This window comes from Pelobates fuscus, chromosome 4, assembly GCF_036172605.1.
Source record: "Pelobates fuscus isolate aPelFus1 chromosome 4, aPelFus1.pri, whole genome shotgun sequence".
In the NCBI taxonomy this organism is placed as follows: domain Eukaryota; kingdom Metazoa; phylum Chordata; class Amphibia; order Anura; family Pelobatidae; genus Pelobates; species Pelobates fuscus.
The window spans coordinates 7,920,590-7,941,435 of NC_086320.1; the positions used below are offsets into that span (position 1 = coordinate 7,920,590).

General features: G+C 47.7%; 1 protein-coding gene across 1 annotated transcript in view; it reads right to left on the minus strand.

Moving 5' to 3' along the window:
• Positions 1-9,170, minus strand: part of NRBP2 (nuclear receptor binding protein 2) — a 198,120-nt gene extending 188,950 nt beyond the window's left edge. Inside the window, exon 1 of the mRNA XM_063450956.1 lies at positions 8,325-9,170. Coding sequence (XP_063307026.1) covers positions 8,325-8,516 — 192 coding nt within the window. The 5' untranslated portion in view covers positions 8,517-9,170. The remainder of the gene's footprint in view (positions 1-8,324) is intronic.
• Between the last annotated feature and the right edge of the window lie 11,676 nt (positions 9,171-20,846).

Genomic DNA, 20,846 nt, shown 5'->3' on the forward strand with positions numbered 1-20,846 from the left:
ACTATGTAACGGCCGGAGCGACACCTGCTGGACAAACAGAGGAACTGCACCCACTATGTAACGGCCGGAGCGACACCTGCTGGACAAACAGAGGAACTGCATCCACCATGTAACGGCCGGAGCGACACCTGCTGGACAAACAGAGGAACTGCACGCACTATGTAACGGCCGGAGCGACACCTGCTGGACAAACAGAGGAACTGCACGCACTATGTAACGGCCGGAGCGACACCTGCTGGACAAACAGAGGAACCGCACCCACTATGTAACGGCCGGAGCGACACCTGCTGGACAAACAGAGGAGCTGCACCCACTATGTAACGGCCGGAGCGACACCTGCTGGACAAACAGAGGAACCGCACCCACTATGTAACGGCCGGAGCGACACCTGCTGGACAAACAGAGGAACTGCATCCACTATGTAACGGCCGGAGCGACACCTGCTGGACAAACAGAGGAACTGCACCCACTATGTAACGGCCGGAGCGACACCTGCTGGACAAACAGAGGAACTGCATCCACTATGTAACGGCCGGAGCGACACCTGCTGGACAAACAGAGGAACCGCACCCACTATGTAACGGCCGGAGCGACACCTGCTGGACAAACAGAGGAACTGCACCCACTATGTAACGGCCGGAGTGACACCTGCTGGACAAACAGAGGAACTGCATCCACTATGTAACGGCCGGAGCGACACCTGCTGGACAAACAGAGGAACTGCACCCACTATGTAACGGCCGGAGCGACACCTGCTGGACAAACAGAGGAACTGCACCCACTATGTAACGGCCGGAGCGACACCTGCTGGACAAACAGAGGAACTGCACCCACTATGTAACGGCCGGAGTGACACCTGCTGGACAAACAGAGGAACTGCATCCACTATGTAACGGCCGGAGCGACACCTGCTGGACAAACAGAGGAACTGCACCCACTATGTAACGGCCGGAGCGACACCTGCTGGACAAACAGAGGAACTGCACCCACTATGTAACCATAACTATACCATCACCAAAAAAGATAGAGCAGACCTCCTAACTTACAATACCCAACCCACCACCAACCCCATGCCCCTTCCTGTTGTTTTCAATTGTAATAACAAAAGTGGCCATGTCAAAAAAATTATCAAAAAACATTGGCACCTCTTAAAAGAAGACGAAATACTTAAAGATATTATACCTGACAAACCTAATGTTGTCTTTAGAGGTGCCCCAAACTTCAAATCCATTTTAACCACCAATTTTACAAAAGAAACCAAACCTACTTTTAATTCTTTTATGCCCAATGCCAGTGGCTTTTATAAATGTAAAAGATGCATTGTATGCAGGGCTGCCATCAGAAATTTTGGGGCCCCTGACAAAGCACAAGGTCTGGGCCCCCCCTCCCCCGCCCCCTCCCTCCCGGGCCCGCCCACGCCCTACCTAGTCCGCTGACAATGATGCGGGACTGAATGTGGTGTGTATAGTGGAAGTGAATTAGAATGTGTGTAATGGATGTAGTGTTTGTGTGTATTAGATACTGTTTGTGCAGTGAATGCAGAGTGTGTGTTTGTGTAGCGGATGCAGTGTGTATAGTGAACGCAGAGTGTGTTTGAGTAGTGGATGTAGTGTGTGTACAGTGATGTAGTGTGTGTTTGTGTAGTGGATGTAGTGTTTGTATGTACTAGATTAAATGTGTTTAGTGGATGTAGTGTGTGTATTAGACGCAGTGTCTGTGTATAGTGAATGCAGAGTGTTTCAATTTGTGGTGGATGTAGTGTGTGTACTGTGAATACAGGATGTTTGTGTAGTGGATGCTGTGTGTACAGTTAATGCAGAGTGTGTGTCAGTATAGTGAATCCAGAGTGTGTGCATAGTTTAGTGAATGCAGAGTGTGTGTTAGTGTGTAATGAATGCAGAGTGTGTGTTAGTGTGTAGTGAATGCAGTGTGTCAGTGTAATGAATGTAGTGTGTGTGTTAGTGCAGTGAATGCAGAGTGTGTGTAAATGTGTAGTGAATGCAGAGTGTGTTAATGTGTAGTGAATGCAGAGTGTGTGTTAATGTGTAGTGAATGCAAAATGTGTGTGTATGTGTAGGGAATGCAGAGTGTGTGTTAATGTGTACGGAATGCAGAGTGTGTGTTAATGTGTAGGGAATGCAGAGTGTGTGTTAATGTGTAGGGAATGTGTTAATGTGTAGTGAATGCAGAGAATGTGTTAGTGTGTAGCGGATGCAGAGTGTGTGTTAGTGTAGTAAATGCACTGTGTTAATGTGTAGTGAATGCAGAGGATGTGTTAGTGTGTAGCGGATGCAGAGTGTGTGTTAGTGTAGTGAATGCAGAGTGTTAATGTGTAGTGAATGCAGAGAGTGTTTGAGTAGTGGATGTAGTGTGTGTACAGTGATGTAGTGTGTGTTTGTGTAGTGAATGTAGTGTTTGTATGTACTAGATGAAATGTGTTTAGTGGATGCAGTGTCTGTAGTGGATGTAGTGTGTGTATTAGACACAGTGTCTGTGTATAGTGAATGCAGAGTGTTTCAATTTGTGGTGGATGTAGTGTGTGTACTGTGAATACAGGATGTTTGTGTAGTGGATGCTGTGTGCACAGTTGATGCAGAGTGTATGTTAGTGTAGTGAATGCAGAGTGTGTGCATAGTTTAGTGAATGCAGAGTGTGTGTTAGTGTGTAATAAATGCAGAGTGTGTGTTAGGGTGTAGTGAATGCAGAGTGTGTCATTGTAATGAATGTAGTGTGTGTGTAAATTTGTAGTGAATGCAGAGTGTGTGTTAATGTGTAGTGAATGCAGAGAGTGTGTTAATGTGTAGTGAATGCAGAGAGTGTGTTAATGTGTAGTGAATGCAGAGAGTGTGTTAGTGTAGTGAATGCAGAAAGTGTGTTAGTGTAGTGAATGCAGAGTGTGTTAATGTGTAGCGAATGCAGAGTGTGTGTTAGTGTAGTGAATGCACAGTGTGTTAATGTGTAGCGAATGCAGAGTGTGTGTCAGTATAGTGGATGCAGTGAGTGTGTTAGTGTGTAGTGTATGCAGAGTGCATGTTGTATTAGTGAATGCAGTGTGTGTATTGTATTAGTGTATGCAGTATGTATGTTGTGTTAGTGTATGCAGTGTGTGTGTTAGTGTATGCAGTGTGTGTTGTATTAGTGTATGCAGAGTGTGTTGTGTCAGTGTATGCAGAGTGTGTTGTGTCAGTGTATGCAGAGTGTGTTGTGTTGGTGTATGCAGAGTGTTGGTGTATGCAGAGTGTGTTGTGTTGGTGTATGCATAGTGTGTTGTGTTGGTGTATGCATAGTGTTTTGTGTCAGTGTATGCATAGTGTTTTGTGTCAGTGTATGCAGAGTGTGTGTTGTGTTAGTGTATGCAGTGTGTGTTGTGTTAGTGTATGCAGAATGTGTTGTGTCAGTGTATGCAGAGTGTGTGTGTTGTGTTAGTGTATGTAGTGTGTGTGTGTTGTGTCAGTGTATGCAGTGTGTGTGCTGTGTCAGTGTATGTAGTGTGTGTGTGTGTTGTGTCAATGTATGCAGTGTGTGTGTGTTGTGTCAGTGTATGCAATGTGTGTGTGTGTGTTGTGTCAGTGTATGTAGTGTGTGTGTGTGTTGTGTCAGTGTATGCAGTGTGTGTGTGTGTTGTGTCAGTGTATGCAGTGTGTGTGTGTGTGTTGTGTCAGTGTATGCAGTGTGTGTGTGTTGTGTCAGTGTATGCAGTGTGTGTGTGTGTGTTGTGTCAGTGTATGCAGTGTGTGTGTGTGTGTGTTGTGTCAGTGTATGCAGTGTGTGTGTGTGTGTTGTGTCAGTGTATGCAGTGTGTGTGTGTAAATGTGCTGGGGTGTGGGGGAGGGGCATTTTAACATAATTAAAAAAAAAAAATTAAATTGTTTCTCCCCCCTCCCTGCTTACCTGTGTCTAGGGAGGGGAGAGATTCCATCCCTGGTGGTCCGGTGGCATGGTGGGGCCCCCCGGCTTCCCAGTTACCGCAGAGGGGGCCCAGGCAGCACACAGCTTCTTCTCTTCTCTCCTCCAATAACTCTCGCGAGACCCGCGGAGCGTTGCCATGGCAACCGGGTCTCGCGAGAGTTATTAGCAGAGACGAGAAGAAGAGAAGCTGTGTGCTGCCTGGGCCCCCTCTGCGGTAACAGGGAAGCCGGGGGCCCGCGGCTGCACACATAGATAGCGATATTCGCTATCTATGTGTGCAGAGAGGGAAAGTGGGGCCCAGGACTGCCAGAGCAGTCCTGGCGCCCCAGGGCCGCCGGGCCCGTGACAACTGTCACGGTTGTCACCCCCTGATGGCGGCCCTGATTGTATGCAAAAACACAGACCCCTCCATCCCTTCCAAAACCACCAGTTTGAAATCTAATATCACTAACAAAACCTATAAAATTAAAGATTTTATCAGTTGCGATATCAAAAATGTAATCTACTTGTTGGAGTGCCCTTGTGGTCTCCAGTATGTAGGCATGACCACAAGAAGTCTTAAAGTGAGACTGAGTGAACACTGTAGAAATATATAAAAAAAAGCTACCTGAATCACTCAGTCTCCAAACACTTTTGTACACATAATCAGGCCCGGACTGGCCATCGGGCACACCGGGCAAATGCCCGGTGGGCCGCGGTGGCCATGGGCCGAGGCCGGCAGGGGAAGGTCCCAGGATCTCCCCTGCCGGTCTATGCAGGGCCGGCACTATCTGAGCGCTGGCCCCGCTGTATTCCATGGAGGGCCGGTGGGGAGATCAAAGATCTCCCTCACCGGCCCACATTCTATCAAAGGCGGCCGCCGGCGGGGAGAGAGAAGGAGGGAGCCAGCCTGCCAGCAGAGGAACCCGGCGAAGCTCTATCTTGCAGCTCCGCCGGGTTCCTCTCGCGAGATCCGGAGCGTTGCCATGGCAACGACCGGATCTCGCGAGAGTGAACTCTAGCCCGCAGGCTAGAGTTCACTCACCGCTGGACCACCAGGGAAGGTGCACCATGCCGGTCCCCCCCTCCCACTCACCTGCATGCCGGTCCCCCCGTCCCACTCACCTGCATGACGGTCCCCCCCTCCCACTCATCTGCATGCCGGTCCCCCCCTCCCACTCACCTGCATGCCGGTCCCCCCCTCACAGGCTAAAAGGTAAGGTGGGGGGGACATAATGCTTACTTATGTTTTTTTTGTTTTTATTTACCCCCCACACACACACAATCCCTTCTAACATGTATACAGAGCACTCTCACACACATCACACTCAGCACTCACACACACAGCACTCTCACACTCAGCACTCTCACACACATCATCCACAGCACTCTCACACACATCACCCACAGCACTCTCACACTCAGCACTCTCACACACATCATTCCCAGCACTCTCACACACATCACACTCAGCACTCACACACATCATCCACAGCACTCTCACACTCAGCACTCTCACACACATCACACTCAGCACTCACACACACAGCACTCTCACACTCAGCACTCTCACACACATCATCCACAGCACTCTCACACACATCATCCACAGCACTCTCACATCTGCACTCACACACATCACCCACAGCACTCTCACACACATCATTCCCAGCACTCTCACACACATCACACTCAGCACTCACACACATCATCCACAGCACTCTCACACTCAGCACTCTCACACACATCACACTCACATCATCCACAGCACTCTCACATCTGCACTCTCACACACATTACACTCAGCACTCACACACATTACACTCAGCACTCACACACATCACACCCAGCACTCACACACATCACACCCAGCACTCACACATCACACCCAGCACTCACACACATCATCCTCAGCACTCTCACACACACATCACACACAGCACTCTCTCACAGACACGTCACACACAGCACTCTCACACACACGTCACACACAGCACCCACACACACAGCACCCACACACACATCACACAGCACCCTCACACAAATCAATCACACACAGCACCCAAACACACAGCACCCTCACACACATCACACCTCACACACATACTGCACCCCTCACATACACACAGAACCCCCCCGACACACTGCACCACACACATACACAATACTTCCAAACATATTTATATATATATATATATACACACACACACACACACACACACACTAGATTCCTTGTAAGCAAACACATACTACACTCCTAAACACACACTCTCTACAAACACTACATCACTTATACACACACACACACACTATAGCCTGCATGCACACTCTTGCTACATCCCCTATACACATTCTCTACAACCCCTAGCCACATATGCATTACATTACACCACAAACACAACATGCCTAAAACCGACCTTATAACACAATACCACACCACAATCAGCTCACTCTGCACACACACAATACCACAAGCAGGCTCCAAACACATGCACAATACTCTTTCCTGGCATTTTTGTCTCCTGGTATCCATTTATAGAGACACGAGAGACAAGTTGCAAGGAAACACAGTGCAAGCATGTTATTAAATTTGCTTGCGCTGTGCAGAACAAATGCAGGGCCTTTTTCTCATGCTAGAGCTCTTCAGCAGAGCTCTGCGCATGGTCTGCCCTGGAAGAGCATTGAACCAACATGCTCACTTTGAGAGGGGGCGTGTTTGTCATTGGTGATGACAAAACACACCCTCTCTGCCCCGCCCCCTTCTTAGTCGGCCGCTGTGGTAAAAAAATGCCCGGGCCGAATTTTTTTCCCAGTCCGGCCCTGCACATAATAACGACATGAGACACCTTAAATGCATCGGCATAAAAAATTCTATAATACCATGGAGAGGTGGTAACATTAAGAATATATTAGGTAAAGATGAGATGGAATGGGTTTTTAATCTAAAAACTCTTACCCCATCTGGTTTAAATGTTGATTTTGACCTGTTCAATTTTATTTAAATTCCTATATACAACCCTTATCTACATGCTTGTATTCTTTATGTTTGGACCTAACCAACCCTCATAATAATAATTTTTAATTTTTCATCTATGCCTTTCCATTTATGTATCTTGTATTCTGTGTTATTTTTTATTTAATTTTATTTTTATTTTTATTTTATCTATTATTTTCATTTAACATCTGTAATATATTATTACTCTGGGGTATAATTTAACCTTTATTTAAATCATTATGTTTGTGATTATATTACCCCCTTTTCATGCATACTCCATTTACATATATCTCTGTACAGGGGAGGGCTGGCAGCCTTAGGCCTGGGGGGCAAAACCAGTCAAGTGGCCCATTGCGCCACCAAATCAGTTCACCATCCATGGCCACCTTTTCCTGGTTTTATAACGGATATTGATGTTATGCTAATCAGTAGCTCTTTGCCATACCCGCTCCTTCACGGCTCTGACTTTCAATGTTGTCAGAATCTCTGAGCCTGTGCTCTGACTCACTAACTGAGCGCCGGAACCACGAGGGAGAGGATATGATCTGACTGCACCTACTGCTGGTGCGCACCAGTGGACCACCAGCGAATCGTTTAAATTAAATATGCTGGTGTACCCAACTTGTGAGCTGTGTTGGCCGCCGGGTGCCTCTGTTGTCATGGCACCCTGCGTGACCGCACAGCTTGCCCACCCCAACGGCTGGCCCTGCTGACACACACTGACGTTACTACTTAGACATCCCTCAATATTAATACAGACATCAGACACCAATAAACTGTGGAAACAGAGCTGATCCCCCCAAATTTATAAAGGTTTGCTTAGAGGATTTATTGTAAGATTAAATCATGCCTCCTCCTCTCTCTCCCCCATGCGCTGCTCTGTAGGCTGGGAGGAAGTGAAGAGTAATCACAGTCTCCCGGCACAACGCCACCTGTGGCTGCATGGGGAACAGCTGTTTAATGTAATGCTTGCAGGACGGCCAGCTGCCGCAGAACCTCTTTGTTCCCGTCTCTGCAAAGGGCTCCAGGCACTGCTTGTTGTGAGTGTGAGCCACTGTAAATTAGGGGCAGAGGGCACTTGCACTGCGGTCAAGACGGGTCTGGGCAGGAGGAGAGTGCAGTGCAATCAGTGCACTCCCCTCCTGTGGGTCACCAGTAGACTGGTGCAACTGCCCAGGATCAGAGCCGGTGCAAGGATTTTTGCCGCCCTAGACAAAATAAAAATTTGCTGCCCCCCCCCCCATGTGACATCACAATGCCCCACCCATATGATCTGCCATATGAACTAACGTCAGTGCTGCACACAGTGTGTGTTTACATTAAAAAGCCTGCAGGGACCAGCTATATACACCACAACCACTTCATTAAGCTATAGTGTCCCTTTAATGTGAGGTAAATTATAGATTAGTGTCACTAATAATATACTAGATTGCCTACTTACAATTAGATGAGGATGATGATGGGCTGCAGTTTGGCTCCACTGGTCTGGTGTAGAACAGGACCTCTGGAGGCTGTTTGCAACTGTGGTCACAAAATTCAATGTTCTGGGAGAATTGGAAGCAGCTCCATTTTTTGGGGGCCTCTTACACAGCTCAAGGTCTGGGCTCCAGTGCCTGACGGTGAGTATGCCCATAAGGCCCACTCATAAGTCCACTTATATGTTCCACCCACCCATGAGCTCGCTCACAGGGAGTGGAGTGTGTAGGGGATGTGTTATGTGTTATTGTAGAGGATCTAATATGTGTGCTTATGGTATGTAGTGTATAGGGATACCAGTTTGTGCAGGTGAGTGTGTTTGTGTGTAGTGGAAGCAGTGTGTATTTGTGTATAAGGGATGTATTATGTGATTCTGGTTGTGTGTAAGGGATGCATTGTGTGAATCTGTGTTTGTATGCATAAGGGATGCAAGGTGTGTGTCTGTATGTGTGTGCATTGAGTGTAAGAGATGCATTGTGTTTCTGTGTGTATGTAAGAAAAACAGTGTGTGTGTTTGCATGTGTGTGTAAGGGTTTGCATTGTATGTTTCTGTGTATGTGTGCAAATGATGCATTGTCTTTGTGTGTAAGGGTTGCATTGTGTGTGTGTGTAATGGATGCATTGTGTGTTTCTCTGTGTGTAAGGGAAGCATGTTGTGTTTCTGTGTATGTATAGGGATGCATTGTGTGTTTCTGTGTATGTATAGGGATGCATTGTGTGTGTGCGCGCGTAGTGTGAAAGAGCTCCCTGTCTTGCCCCCTGTCCTATAGAGCTGTCCCCTCTGTCCCTTAGAGCTCTCCCCTGCCCCTTAGTGGTCTCTCCTCACCCCCACCCTCCCCTAGCGGTCTCTTCTCACACTCACCCACCCTCCCTGTGCTCTTCTCATCCCCCCCTCCACCCTCCCTGTGTTCTTCTCACTCCTCCCTCTGTGTGTTCTCCTCACCCCTCCTCCCTCCTCCCTGTGTTCTTCTTACTTCCCCCCTTGTTCTTCTTACTCCCCCTTGTTCTTCTTACCCCCTTCTTCTTATTACTCCCCCCTTCTTCTTCTTACTCCCCCTTCTTCTTCTTACCCCCTCTTCTTACCCCCACTTCTTCTTAACCCCTTCTTCATACCCCATTCTTCGTCTTACACCCCCCCACTCCTTCTTACCCCCCTTCTTCTTCTTACCCCCCTTCTTCTTCTTACTCCCCTTCTTCTTCTTACTCCCCTCTCTTCTTCTTCTTACTTCCCCCTCTTCTTCTTACTCCCCTTCTTCTTCTTACTCCCCCTTCTTCTTCTTACCCGCCTCTTCTTCTTACCCCCCTTCTTCTAATTACTCCCCACTCTTGTTCTTCTTACTCCCCCCTTCTTCTTACCCCCCTCTTTTTCTTCTTACCCCCTCTTTTTCTTATCTCCCCTCCTTCTTACTTCCCCCTTCTTCGTCTTACTCTCCACTCTTCTTATTCTTACTCCCCCCTCTTTTTCTTACTCCCTCCTCTTCTTCTTCTTCTTACTTCCCCCTTTTTCTTACTCCCCCTTCTTCTTCTTACCCCCTCTTTTTCTTATCTCCCCTCCTTCTTACTCCCCCTCCCCCTCTTCTTACTCCCCTCCCTCTTCTTCCCCCCTTTTTTTCTTTTCTCCCCTCCTTCTAACACTCCCCCTCCCCCTCCCCTCTTCTTACTCCCCCTCTTCTTACTCCCCTCCCCTCTTCTAACTCCCCCTCCCCTTACTCCCCCCTCCCCTCTTACTCCCCCCGCTTATTATCCCCCCTGCCCTTTTCTTACTCCCTCCCCTCTTCTTACTCCCCCCTTCTTCTTACTCTCCCCCCTCGCCTCTTCTTACTCTGCCCCTCTTCTTACTTCCCCCTCCGCTTACTCCCCACTCCCCTCTTACTCCCCCCTCTTCTTACTTCCCCCTCCGCTTACTCCCCACTCCCCTCTTACTCCCCCCTCTTCTTACTCCCCTCTCCCCTCCCCTCTTCTTACTCCCCCCTACCCTCTTACTCCCCCCTCCCCTCTTACTCCCCCTCCCCTCTTCCTACTCCCCTCTCCCTACTCCCCTCTCCCATCTTCTTACTCTCCCCACTCCCCTCCTCTTACTCTCCCCCCCTCTTCTTACTCCCCTACCCTCTCACTCCCCCTCCCCTCTTTTTACTCCCCCTTCCTTCTTACTCTCCCCCCTCGCCTCTTCTTACTCTGCCCCTCTTCTTACTTCCCCCTCCGCTTACTCCCCACTCCCCTCTTACTCCCCCCTCTTCTTACTCCCCTCTCCTCTTCTTACTCCCCCTCCCCTCTTACTCCCCCCTCTTCTTACTCCCCTCTCCCCCCTCCCCTCTTACTCCCCCCTCCCCTCTTACTCCCCCTCCCCTCTTCCTACTCCCCTCTTCCTACTCCCCTCTCCCCACTCCCCTCTCCCATCTTCTTACTCTCCCCACTCCCCCCTCTTCTTACTCCCCTACCCTCTCACTCCCCCTCCCCTCTTACTCCCCCCTCCCCTCTTACTCCCCCTCCCCTCTTCCTACTCCCCTCTCCCTATTCCCCTCTCCCATCTTCTTACTCTCCCCACTCCCCTCCTCTTACTCTCCCCCCCTCTTCTTACTCCCCTACCCTCTCACTCCCCCTCCCCTCTTTTTACTCCCCCTTCCTTCTTACTCTCCCCCCTCGCCTCTTCTTACTCTGCCCCTCTTCTTACTTCCCCCTCCGCTTACTCCCCACTCCCCTCTTACTCCCCCCTCTTCTTACTCCCCTCTCCTCTTCTTACTCCCCCTCCCCTCTTACTCCCCCCTCTTCTTACTCCCCTCTCCCCCCTCCCCTCTTACTCCCCCCTCCCCTCTTACTCCCCCTCCCCTCTTCCTACTCCCCTCTCCCCACTCCCCTCTCCCATCTTCTTACTCTCCCCACTCCCCCCTCTTCTTACTCCCCTACCCTCTCACTCCCCCTCCCCTCTTACTCCCCCTTCCCCTCTTTTTACTCCCCCCTCCTTCTTACTCCCCCCTCCCCTCTTCTTACCCCCTCCCTTCTTCCTACTCCCCCCTCCCCTCTTCTTACTCTCCCCCCCTCCCCTCCTCTTACTCCCCCCTCCCCTCTTCTTACTCTACCCCCTCCCCTCTTCTTACTCTTTCCCCTCCCCTCTTCTTACTCTCCACCCTCCCCTCCTCTTACTCTCCCCCCTCCCCTCTTCTTACTCTCCCCCTCCCCTTAATCTCCCCCCTCCCCTCTTCTTACTCTCCCCCTCCCCTCTTCTTACTCTCCCCCTCCCCTCTTCTTACTCTCCCCCCTCCCCTCCCCCCTCCCCTCCTCTTATTCTCTCCCCCCTCCCCTCCTCTTATTCTCTCCCCCCTCCCCTCATTCTCTCCCCCCTCCTCTTATTCTCTCCCCCCTCCACTCCTCTTATTCCCCCCCTCCCCTCCCCTCCTCTTATTCTCTCCCCCCTCCTCTTATGCTCTCCCCCCCTCCCCTCCTCTTATTCTCTCCCCCTCCCCTCCTCTTATTCTCTCCCCCTCCCCTCCTTTTATTCTCTCCCCCCCTCCCCTCCTCTTATTCTCTCCCCCCTCCTCTTATTCTCTCCCCCTCCTCTTATTCTCTCCCCCCGTCCTCCCCTCCTCTTATTCTCTCCCCCCTCCTCCCCTCCTCTTATTCTCTCCCCCTCCCCTCCTCTTATTCTCTCCCCCCTCCCCTCCTCTTATTCTCTCCCCCCTCCCCTCCTCTTCTTCTCTCCCCCCCTCCCCTCCTCTTATTCTCTCCCCCCTCCCCTCCTCTTATTCTCTCCCCCCTCCCCTCATTCTCTCCCCCCCTCCTCTTATTCTCTCCCCCCTCCCCTCCTCTTATTCCCCCCCTCCCCTCCCCTCCTCTTATTCTCTCCCCCCTCCTCTTATGCTCTCCCCCCCTCCCCTCCTCTTATTCTCTCCCCCTCCCCTCCTCTTATTCTCTCCCCCTCCCCTCCTCTTATTCTCTCCCCCCCTCCCCTCCTCTTATTCTCTCCCCCTCCTCTTATTCTCTCCCCCCTCCTCTTATTCTCTCCCCCCCGTCCTCCCCTCCTCTTATTCTCTCCCCCTCCTCCCCTCCTCTTATTCTCCCCCCCCCCTCTTATTCTCTCCCCCCCTCCCCTCCTCTTATTCTCTCCCCCCTCCCCTCCTCTTCTTCTCTCCCCCCCTCCCCTCCTCTTATTCTCTCCCCCCCTCCCCTCCTCTTATTCTCTCCCCCTCCCCTCTTCTTCTTACCCCCTCCCCGGTAGCGTGGCCGAGCTGCTCTCAGGTCCGCAGTGCCCGGCCGGAGTGATGGTAAGGTGCACACTGAGTGTGCACTTCCTGTCAGTCCGGCTGGCTACAGGAAACAGAAACTCCTGTTCCTGGCAGAGGTTGGCACAGTACACGCTGTAGGCCTGACACCCGATTGAAGAACACTGACTGCTAATAGATTACAGTCAAAAAGTTTTTTGTTTTTAAATGCAAGCTATTGTGACACCAGATATGAGTGGCACTGTGCACTGGCAGAGGTTGGCAGAGTACACGCTGTAGGCCTGACACACATTTATGAAGGACACTAACTGCTATTATATTACAGTCAAAACTTTTTTTGTTTTTAAATGCAAGCTATTGTGACACCAGATATGAGTGGCACTGTGCACAGGCAGAGGTTGGCAGAGAACACGCTGTAGGCCTGACACCCGCTTGCAGACAACTAAATGCTATTCAATCTATAACAGTGAACAAAAGTTTTTGGGTTTTAAAATGCAATCTATTGCGACACCAGATAAGAGTGGCACTGTGCACTGGCAGAGGTTGGCAGAGTACACGCTGTAGGCCTGACACCCGCTTGAAGGACACTGACTGCTATTATTTTACAGTCAAAAACTTTTTGTTTTTAAATGCATACTATTGTGACACCAGATATGAGTGGCACGGTGCACTGGCAGAGGTTGGCAGAGTACACGCTGTAGGCCTGACACACACTTATGAAGGACACTGACTGCTATTACATTACAGTCAAAAACTTTTTTGTTTTTAAATGCAAGCTATTGTGACACCAGATATGAGTGGCACTGTGCACTGGCAGAGGTTGGCAGAGTACACGCTGTCGGCCTGACACCCGCTTGCAGACAACTAACTGCTATTCAATCTATAACAGTGAAAAAAGTTTTGGGGTTTTTAAATGCAATCTATTGCGACACCAGATAAGAGTGGCACTGTGCACTGGCAGAGTACACGCTGTAGGCCTGACACACACTTATGAAGGACACTGACTGCGATTATATTGCAGTCAAAAACTTTTTTTATTTTTAAATGCAAGCTATTGGGACACCAGATATGAGTGGCACTGTGCACTGGCAGAGGTTGGCAGAGTACACGCTGTAAGCCTGACACCCGCTTGAAGGACACTGACTGCTATTAGATTACAGTCAAAAACTTTTTTTTGTTTTTAAATGCACGCTATTGTGACACCAGATATGAGTGGCACTGTGCACTGGCAGAGGTTGGCAGAGTACACGCTGTAAGCCTGACACCTGCTTGAAGGACACTGACTGCTATTAGATCACAGTCAAAAACTTTTTTTGTTTTTAAATGCACGCTATTGTGACACCAGATATGAGTGACACTGTGCACTGGCAGAGGTTGGCAGAGTACACGCTGTAGGCCTGACACCCACTTGCAGACAACTAACTGCTATTCAATCTATAACAGTGAAAAAAGTTTTTGGGTTTTTAAATGCAATCTATTGCGACACCAGATAAGAGTGGCACTGTGCACTGGCAGAGGTTGGCAGAGTACATGCTGTAGGCCTGACACACACTTATGAAGGACACTGACTGCTATTATATTACAGTCAAAAACTTTTTTTGTTTTTAAATGCAAGCTATTGTGACACCAGATATGAGTGTCACTGTGCACTGGCAGAGGTTGGCAGAGTACACGCTGTATGCCTGACACCCGCTTAAAGGACACTGACTGCTATTACATTACAGTTAAAAACTTTTTTTGTTTTTAAATGCAAGCTATTGTGACACCAGATATGAGTGGCACTGTGCACTGGCAGAGGTTGGCAGAGTACACACTGTAGGCCTGACACACACTTATGAAGGACACTGACTGCTATTATATTACAGTCAAAAACTTTTTTTGTTTTTAAATACACGCTATTGTGACACCAGATATGAGTGGCACTGTGCACTGGCAGAGGTTGGCAGAGTACACGCTGTAGGCCTGACACACACTTATGAAGGACACTGACTGCTATTATATTACAGTCAAAACTTTTTTGTTTTTAAATGCAAGCTATTGTGACACCAGATATGAGTGGCACTGTGCACTGGCAGAGGTTGGCAGAGTACACGCTGTACGCCTGACACCCGCTTGCAGACAACTAACGCTATTCAATCTATAACAATGAAAAAAGTTTTGGGGTTTTTAAATGCAATCTATTGCGACACCAGATAAGAGTGGCACTGTGCACTGGCAGAGTACACGCTGTAGGCCTGACACACACTTATGAAGGACACAGACTGCTATTATATTACAGTCAAAAACTGTTTTGTTTTTAAATGCAAGCTATTGTGACACCAGATATGAGTGGCACTGTGCACTGGCAGAGGTTGGCAGAGTACACGCTGTAGGCCTGACACCCGCTTGAAGGACACTGACTGCTATTAGATTACAGTCAAAAACTTTTTTTGTTTTTAAATGCAAGCTATTGTGACACCAGATAAGAGTGGCACTGTGCACTGGCAGAGGTTGGCAGAGTACACGCTGTAGGCCTGACACACACTTATGAAGGACACTCACTGTTATTATATTACAGTTAAAAACTTTTTTGTTTTTAAATGCAAGCTATTGTGACACAATTGATGTAGATTAATTTAAAAATAAACAAATATGTTTAAATGTCTATCTGTTCCTGTCCAAATCTGAGATGATTAAATTGCGTATACGCAGAAGTAAATTCGCACTGACACACGGAGTTCAGGTTAAAAGCACTTCAAGAAAATTTAATGGCATCTGATTAAAAGCGGGCTCGCAGACCCTTATAAGAGCAAAATTACATCATCATTGTATATCAAGATAACAACAAATAAACATCATTAATTGGATTAGGTGTTAAGTGGTTATGTCAATGTCCACCCATCAATATTATTTATTGGCTCAAGTACTAAGTGGCTGACTAGGTGTCCTCCCACCGGGAGGTGGCGTCATTTTGGACACGGGTGTGGACAGATGGCTCAAACGCCATCTTTCCCAGCACGAGGCTTACTCGGTGGGAAGGGGGGCTTGGGCGTCATTTTGGGTAGTTAGTGGTCAGACTCGTGGTCAGGTTCAGGGTCTTTTTTATGAAAGAACATTTCATTAGAGCAGTTTTCACATGGCCTAGCTATAGTATACTTTGTTTCATATTACAGGAACTTGATAATTCCGGTGTTAGTCATGTTCTTCTAGAAAATACAGTCTCTATTAATTATTCTAAATGCTGTTAGGAAATTCTGTCATGTAATGTAGTTAAAATGGAGTTAGTACAAAAATTCAATACAGGATCAATAAAGATTTTTAATAATTCTACATCAGTCCCCCCTATGAAATGTTAGATTCTAAAAAAGATAAACTTTATTTGTTAATACCAGAAAACGTGTTAGCCCAAAGGCACAGAAACCCAGTGACCGCTAGCTAGGTGTTATTGCAAAGTGCAATTCTGTCCCTTCCTTTCCCTAACAGGCTGCAGCACATCCGTCAATACGGTCAGGAAATCTCTTCACTCCGCTGGTGGCCCATGGTGGCTAGTCCACCACTTCTCCGCACGGCAGTCAGTTCCATAGAGACGGACGCTGTCTCTAAGCTGGTTCCCTACCTAGAACTCTTGCACTTTATCAGTAAAAGGGATAGTTTGCAGCGGTATACAGGGTGAGTTGAGATCTTGGAAATCTTGGTCATCAACTGTCAGATGTGCAAAAGTTGGTGTTGCTTGGTCTACAGTCTTCTGTAGGAATTTTCTCAGACAAGGGAGGACACAACAAACGAGAAGAGCAAAAATAAAAAGAGAAATTAGTATTGCCATACCAATATGCATTAAAGCTTTTTTCCATCCTGTCATCCAACCAAACCATCTTTCCCAGGGATCTTTTATCCCAGAATTCCTTTTTAACTCTTCAGAGAGCTCATTTAATTTCTCTATGGCCAAAGTGACCTTACCATTAGGACCTGTGTTTTCTGGGATGTAAGTACAACAGGTCATGGTGTCGGGCAATATTTTACATACACCCCCTTTTTCAGCTAGAATCATGTCTAAGGCCATTCTATTCTGGAAGGACATTTGAGATGTAGCCTGCAGCTGTTCAGCTAAACCCTGGAGGGCATCCCTGGTGTAGTTAACAAAGCGTTGTTGGTTGTAATAAATGTAATTTATCCAATTTAAATTCTTGTTTGCAGTAACTATGGTAAAAAGTGATTCAAACCCCGCAGCAACTTCATCTCTTGCTTTAAATTCATTAGGCACCCCCCTAGGCACCCCAATGGCATCAATGTAAATGTGGGGGTCAAAACTGCCCCTTACTGGGGCTTCACGCTTAACCTTGGCTGGTGTGTGTATGGACTCATGTATGTCAGGGTGTGTGTCAGAGATAATATGTATGGGCATGATGGCTTTAGCCAGAGTACACTCCCCCCACCATTCCTTGTCCATCCTGGATCTTAGCTGTAAATCCCCACACAACCAGTAAATATCCCCCAATGACCTAGTATGGAATTGTAACAGGTGCATAGGGACAGTTCTGTAGGTGGCACAATACCCTTTGGAGAAGTTACCCAAGAATTTACCAATTCCATCATAATTAGCATAACAGGTGTAGTTACCTTTATAAACTGTAACACCATCTGGGGGTTTGACATCCTTGGTTAGGAGAGGGTATTCTACTGTCCATGCCTTGCAGAGGGACCTATTGAAGTTGTAGTGGTAGGCAAAAAGACTCAAAACACATTCTTCTATATCTACTGGCAAGGTTAAAGGTACGGTGCCGAGGTGAGGCCGGGCACCACCACACACATAGCATGCAGTTCTGTTATGTTTGTTGGCATTATATTTCATCCATTCTAACCATATATTTCATCCATTCTAACCATTAAAACCTGTTTCAGCGGCCATGGTATCTTCAAAGGTGGGGTTAGCAATGGCCATCATGTCCTTAAAGGACTGGATGTGTGGTTTTAATGGATTTGAGACCATATGGGTGGCCCCTTGCCACTCTGGGGAGTGGCACATATCTTTCAGGTAGAAGTGCCCTAATTTGTTATAGGAACCTTTCTTCCAATACATTCCCATTACATACTGGTCTGCATCTGTTGGGCTGGGATGCTCAATATTTAGGATTAATTTCATGGGTGTACCTCCTCCAGGCTTCCTTAGGGTCATTCTTTGGAGGAGGGATCTACCATGGTCATCTACCTTAGATAAGGCACTTTTGGGTTTGTAACCCCAGGTAGGCCCAGCATTCCACCCTGCAGCCCCCCAATGGTTACAGTTATGCCCCCATTGTTTGTCCACTGAACAAACATAGGGGTCTTTTACATGTGGGATATCTCTATAGATATTTTGAATTTGTGACGTAGGGAATGGGCAGTCTACAATGTCACAGTAATCAAAAGTGTAAGTAGCCACACGGGTACATGAAGAATTGTACCAGAAGGTATACCCACTGGCATCTTTAGTAATGGCTACTTGTTGGGCCTTAATTAAGCTATTTAAGGGGATGATGTACCAGAGGCACATGGTTGTGCGGTATCTGCTTCCTCTGGGGCAGGAGTCTTCTTGCAATGGGAAGCGTGGATCCAATGTGGCCTGCCGGCCAACTTGACGGAGGTTGAGGTGATCAGGAGAACTTGGAATGGTCAGTCAAATCTTGGTTCCAGGGTATGTTTCCGCACAAATTTCTTGACCAGAACCCAATCTCCGGGAAGCAGGTTGTGGGTACCCGTATCAAATTCAGGATCTGGAATTGAAGAGAAAACTTGGGCATGTATTTTGTTCAAGGCACTTGCAAGTTCAGTTACATAGTCTACTAAAACATCAGTTTGAAGCTGTAACTGTTGAGGGTAATAACAACCTAGTCTGGGTGCAGTCCCAAATAGAATCTCATATGGGGATAGTGAGTGCTTCCCTCTAGGTGTGTGCCTAACGCTGAATAAAGCTATTGACAAGCTTTCTGGCCAGGGCATCTTTGTTTCTTGTGACATTTTTAACATTCTGGCTTTTAGGGTGCCATTCATGCGTTCCACTTTGCCACTACTTTGTGGGTGGTAAGGGGTGTGAAAAGCTAGGGTCACTCCCAGAGCAGTCCAAATCTCTTTAGTCACTGTTGCTGTAAAGTCACTTTCAATGACTTCTGGAAGTCCAAATCTACATACAATATCTGCAAGTAGACATTTTGCTGTTGTCTTGGCAGTGATATTGGCCACTGGGTAGGCTTCTGGCCAGCCTGAAAACATGTCCACTATTACTAGTGCATATTCATGAGGCCCACTCTTGGGCATTTGTATGTGGTCAATCTGAATTCTCTGGAATGGGTACATAGGCTTAGCCAGGTGTTTCAAGGGCACTTTGGTTGGTTTTCCTGGGTTGCATTTTGCACAAATGACACAGGCCCTACAGAAGCTGTTGATCAATGTTGTGATTCTAGGTGCTTCATAATACTTTTGTATGAGGGCGGCCATTAATGGCCTTTTGACAGATGTGCAGGTCCATGTGCCCATTGGACAACTGCTGGATATAAATTCTTAGGAAGGCTGAATCTAAAGTTGTTGTAGTATACTCCATCCTTTAGGACTGCTCCTTTCTTCTTCCATTTCTGTATTTCTTCGGGGGCAGTTGTAGCTTGCTGTTCCTGTAAGATTCTTAGGTCAGTAGGAAGAGTCTGCAAGGTAAAAATAGGAATTTCTTCGTGTCCGGACACTTCTTCATCCACTTTCTGCAATTTTCTTGCTGCTTGCTTAGCAGCCTGATCAGCTAAGTGGTTGCCCTTTGCTTCATCTGTATCCAACTTCCCATGTGCCTTCACTTTCAAGATGGCCACTTCTTCAGGGAGTAGGAGGGCGTCAATTAGTTTCTTGATTGCAGAGCTGTGTTTGACTGGTGTACCGGCAGTGGTAAGAAATCCTCTTGTTTTCCAAATTAGTCCGAAGCCATGTGCCACACCCAGAGCGTATCTTGAATCTGTGTAGATGTTGGCACGTTTTCCTTCGGAGATCTTGCATGCTGAAGTCAGGGCTTGCAATTCAGCTTCTTGTGCAGACATTGCTGGTGGTAAAGATGATGATTTGATAACTTCATCTGTTGTGGTTACGGCATATCCTGTGTGGTATTTTCCTTCTTCATCAGCATACCTTGAACCGTCCACAAACAGAGTGAGATCAGGATCTGCTAATGGATTCTCATGTACAGTTGGTAGATGTATTGTCTCCATTTTCATTTGTTCAAAACTGTCATGAGGTGTCTCTGGGTCATATTCATTCACTATGACTAGATCTTGAAATTCATTTTCCAGGAAGTGGCGTGGCCATGCTTCAAGATGGTCAGTTGTTGGGTATTTGGCAATGCCATTTTCCTGTAGCTGTGGTTCATCCATGGTGGCCCACAATTTTGCCATGGGCCCAAGATCATGCCATGATTTGGGTTTTCAACTTGGTGACAGGGACATGTGGAATAGCAGTATCCCAATGACGGTACAAGTATTTGAGTTCTGAAGGTAGTTGAATCAAGACCATGCTGTTGCCTTCAGAGTCACAGTAGAAGTCTTGTGCAGTGAGTTTCACCTCCACCCAATGATAGAGTTCATCTTCATAGCAAGATTCAGGAGTGATGTTTGGTTTGTACCACATGGTACAGAAGGCATATCCTGCTCCCTCGCAGAGAGGTGTTTGTCCATCATGAAAGGATAAATCAGGATGCATTTTCTTGATGGTACCAGTAAGAAGGTAGATGTAGGTTTCATCCATGATAAACCCATAGTGGATACCCCCCTCAGGTAGTGGGAGGAGAGTGGACGGATTGAGAACTTGACATCTTTGTATGGTGATGTTATCAGGTAATAGGAGGTGACACTGGAGGAGTAGGTGTCTTGCAGGAGACACATGCTTGAGTTGTACTTGGTTGATGATGGCAGAAATGTCATGAGGGGCCAAGACAACTAGAGGGTGGCCAAGGATCAGGTCTGCAGTTCTTTCAATAAGTTCTCTTGCTGCAAAAACGGCCCGTAGGCAAGAGGGGGTCCCTCTGGCTACAATATCCAGCTGGCAGGAGAAAAATCCAATAGGCCTTTGACGGCCTATTAAGTCATTTGTTTGAGTAAGGACTCCTGTAGCGTGGCCTTGTCTTTCAGAGACAAATAACTTGAAGGGTTTGGTATAGTCTGGTAGGCCTAGAGCAGGAGCGGATGCAATGGCACGTTTTAGTGTACTGAAGTTGTCTAGTGCTTCATTGGTCAGGCAGAATGGGTCTGACTTGAGTGCATCATAGAGTGGTTGCATGAGCAGAG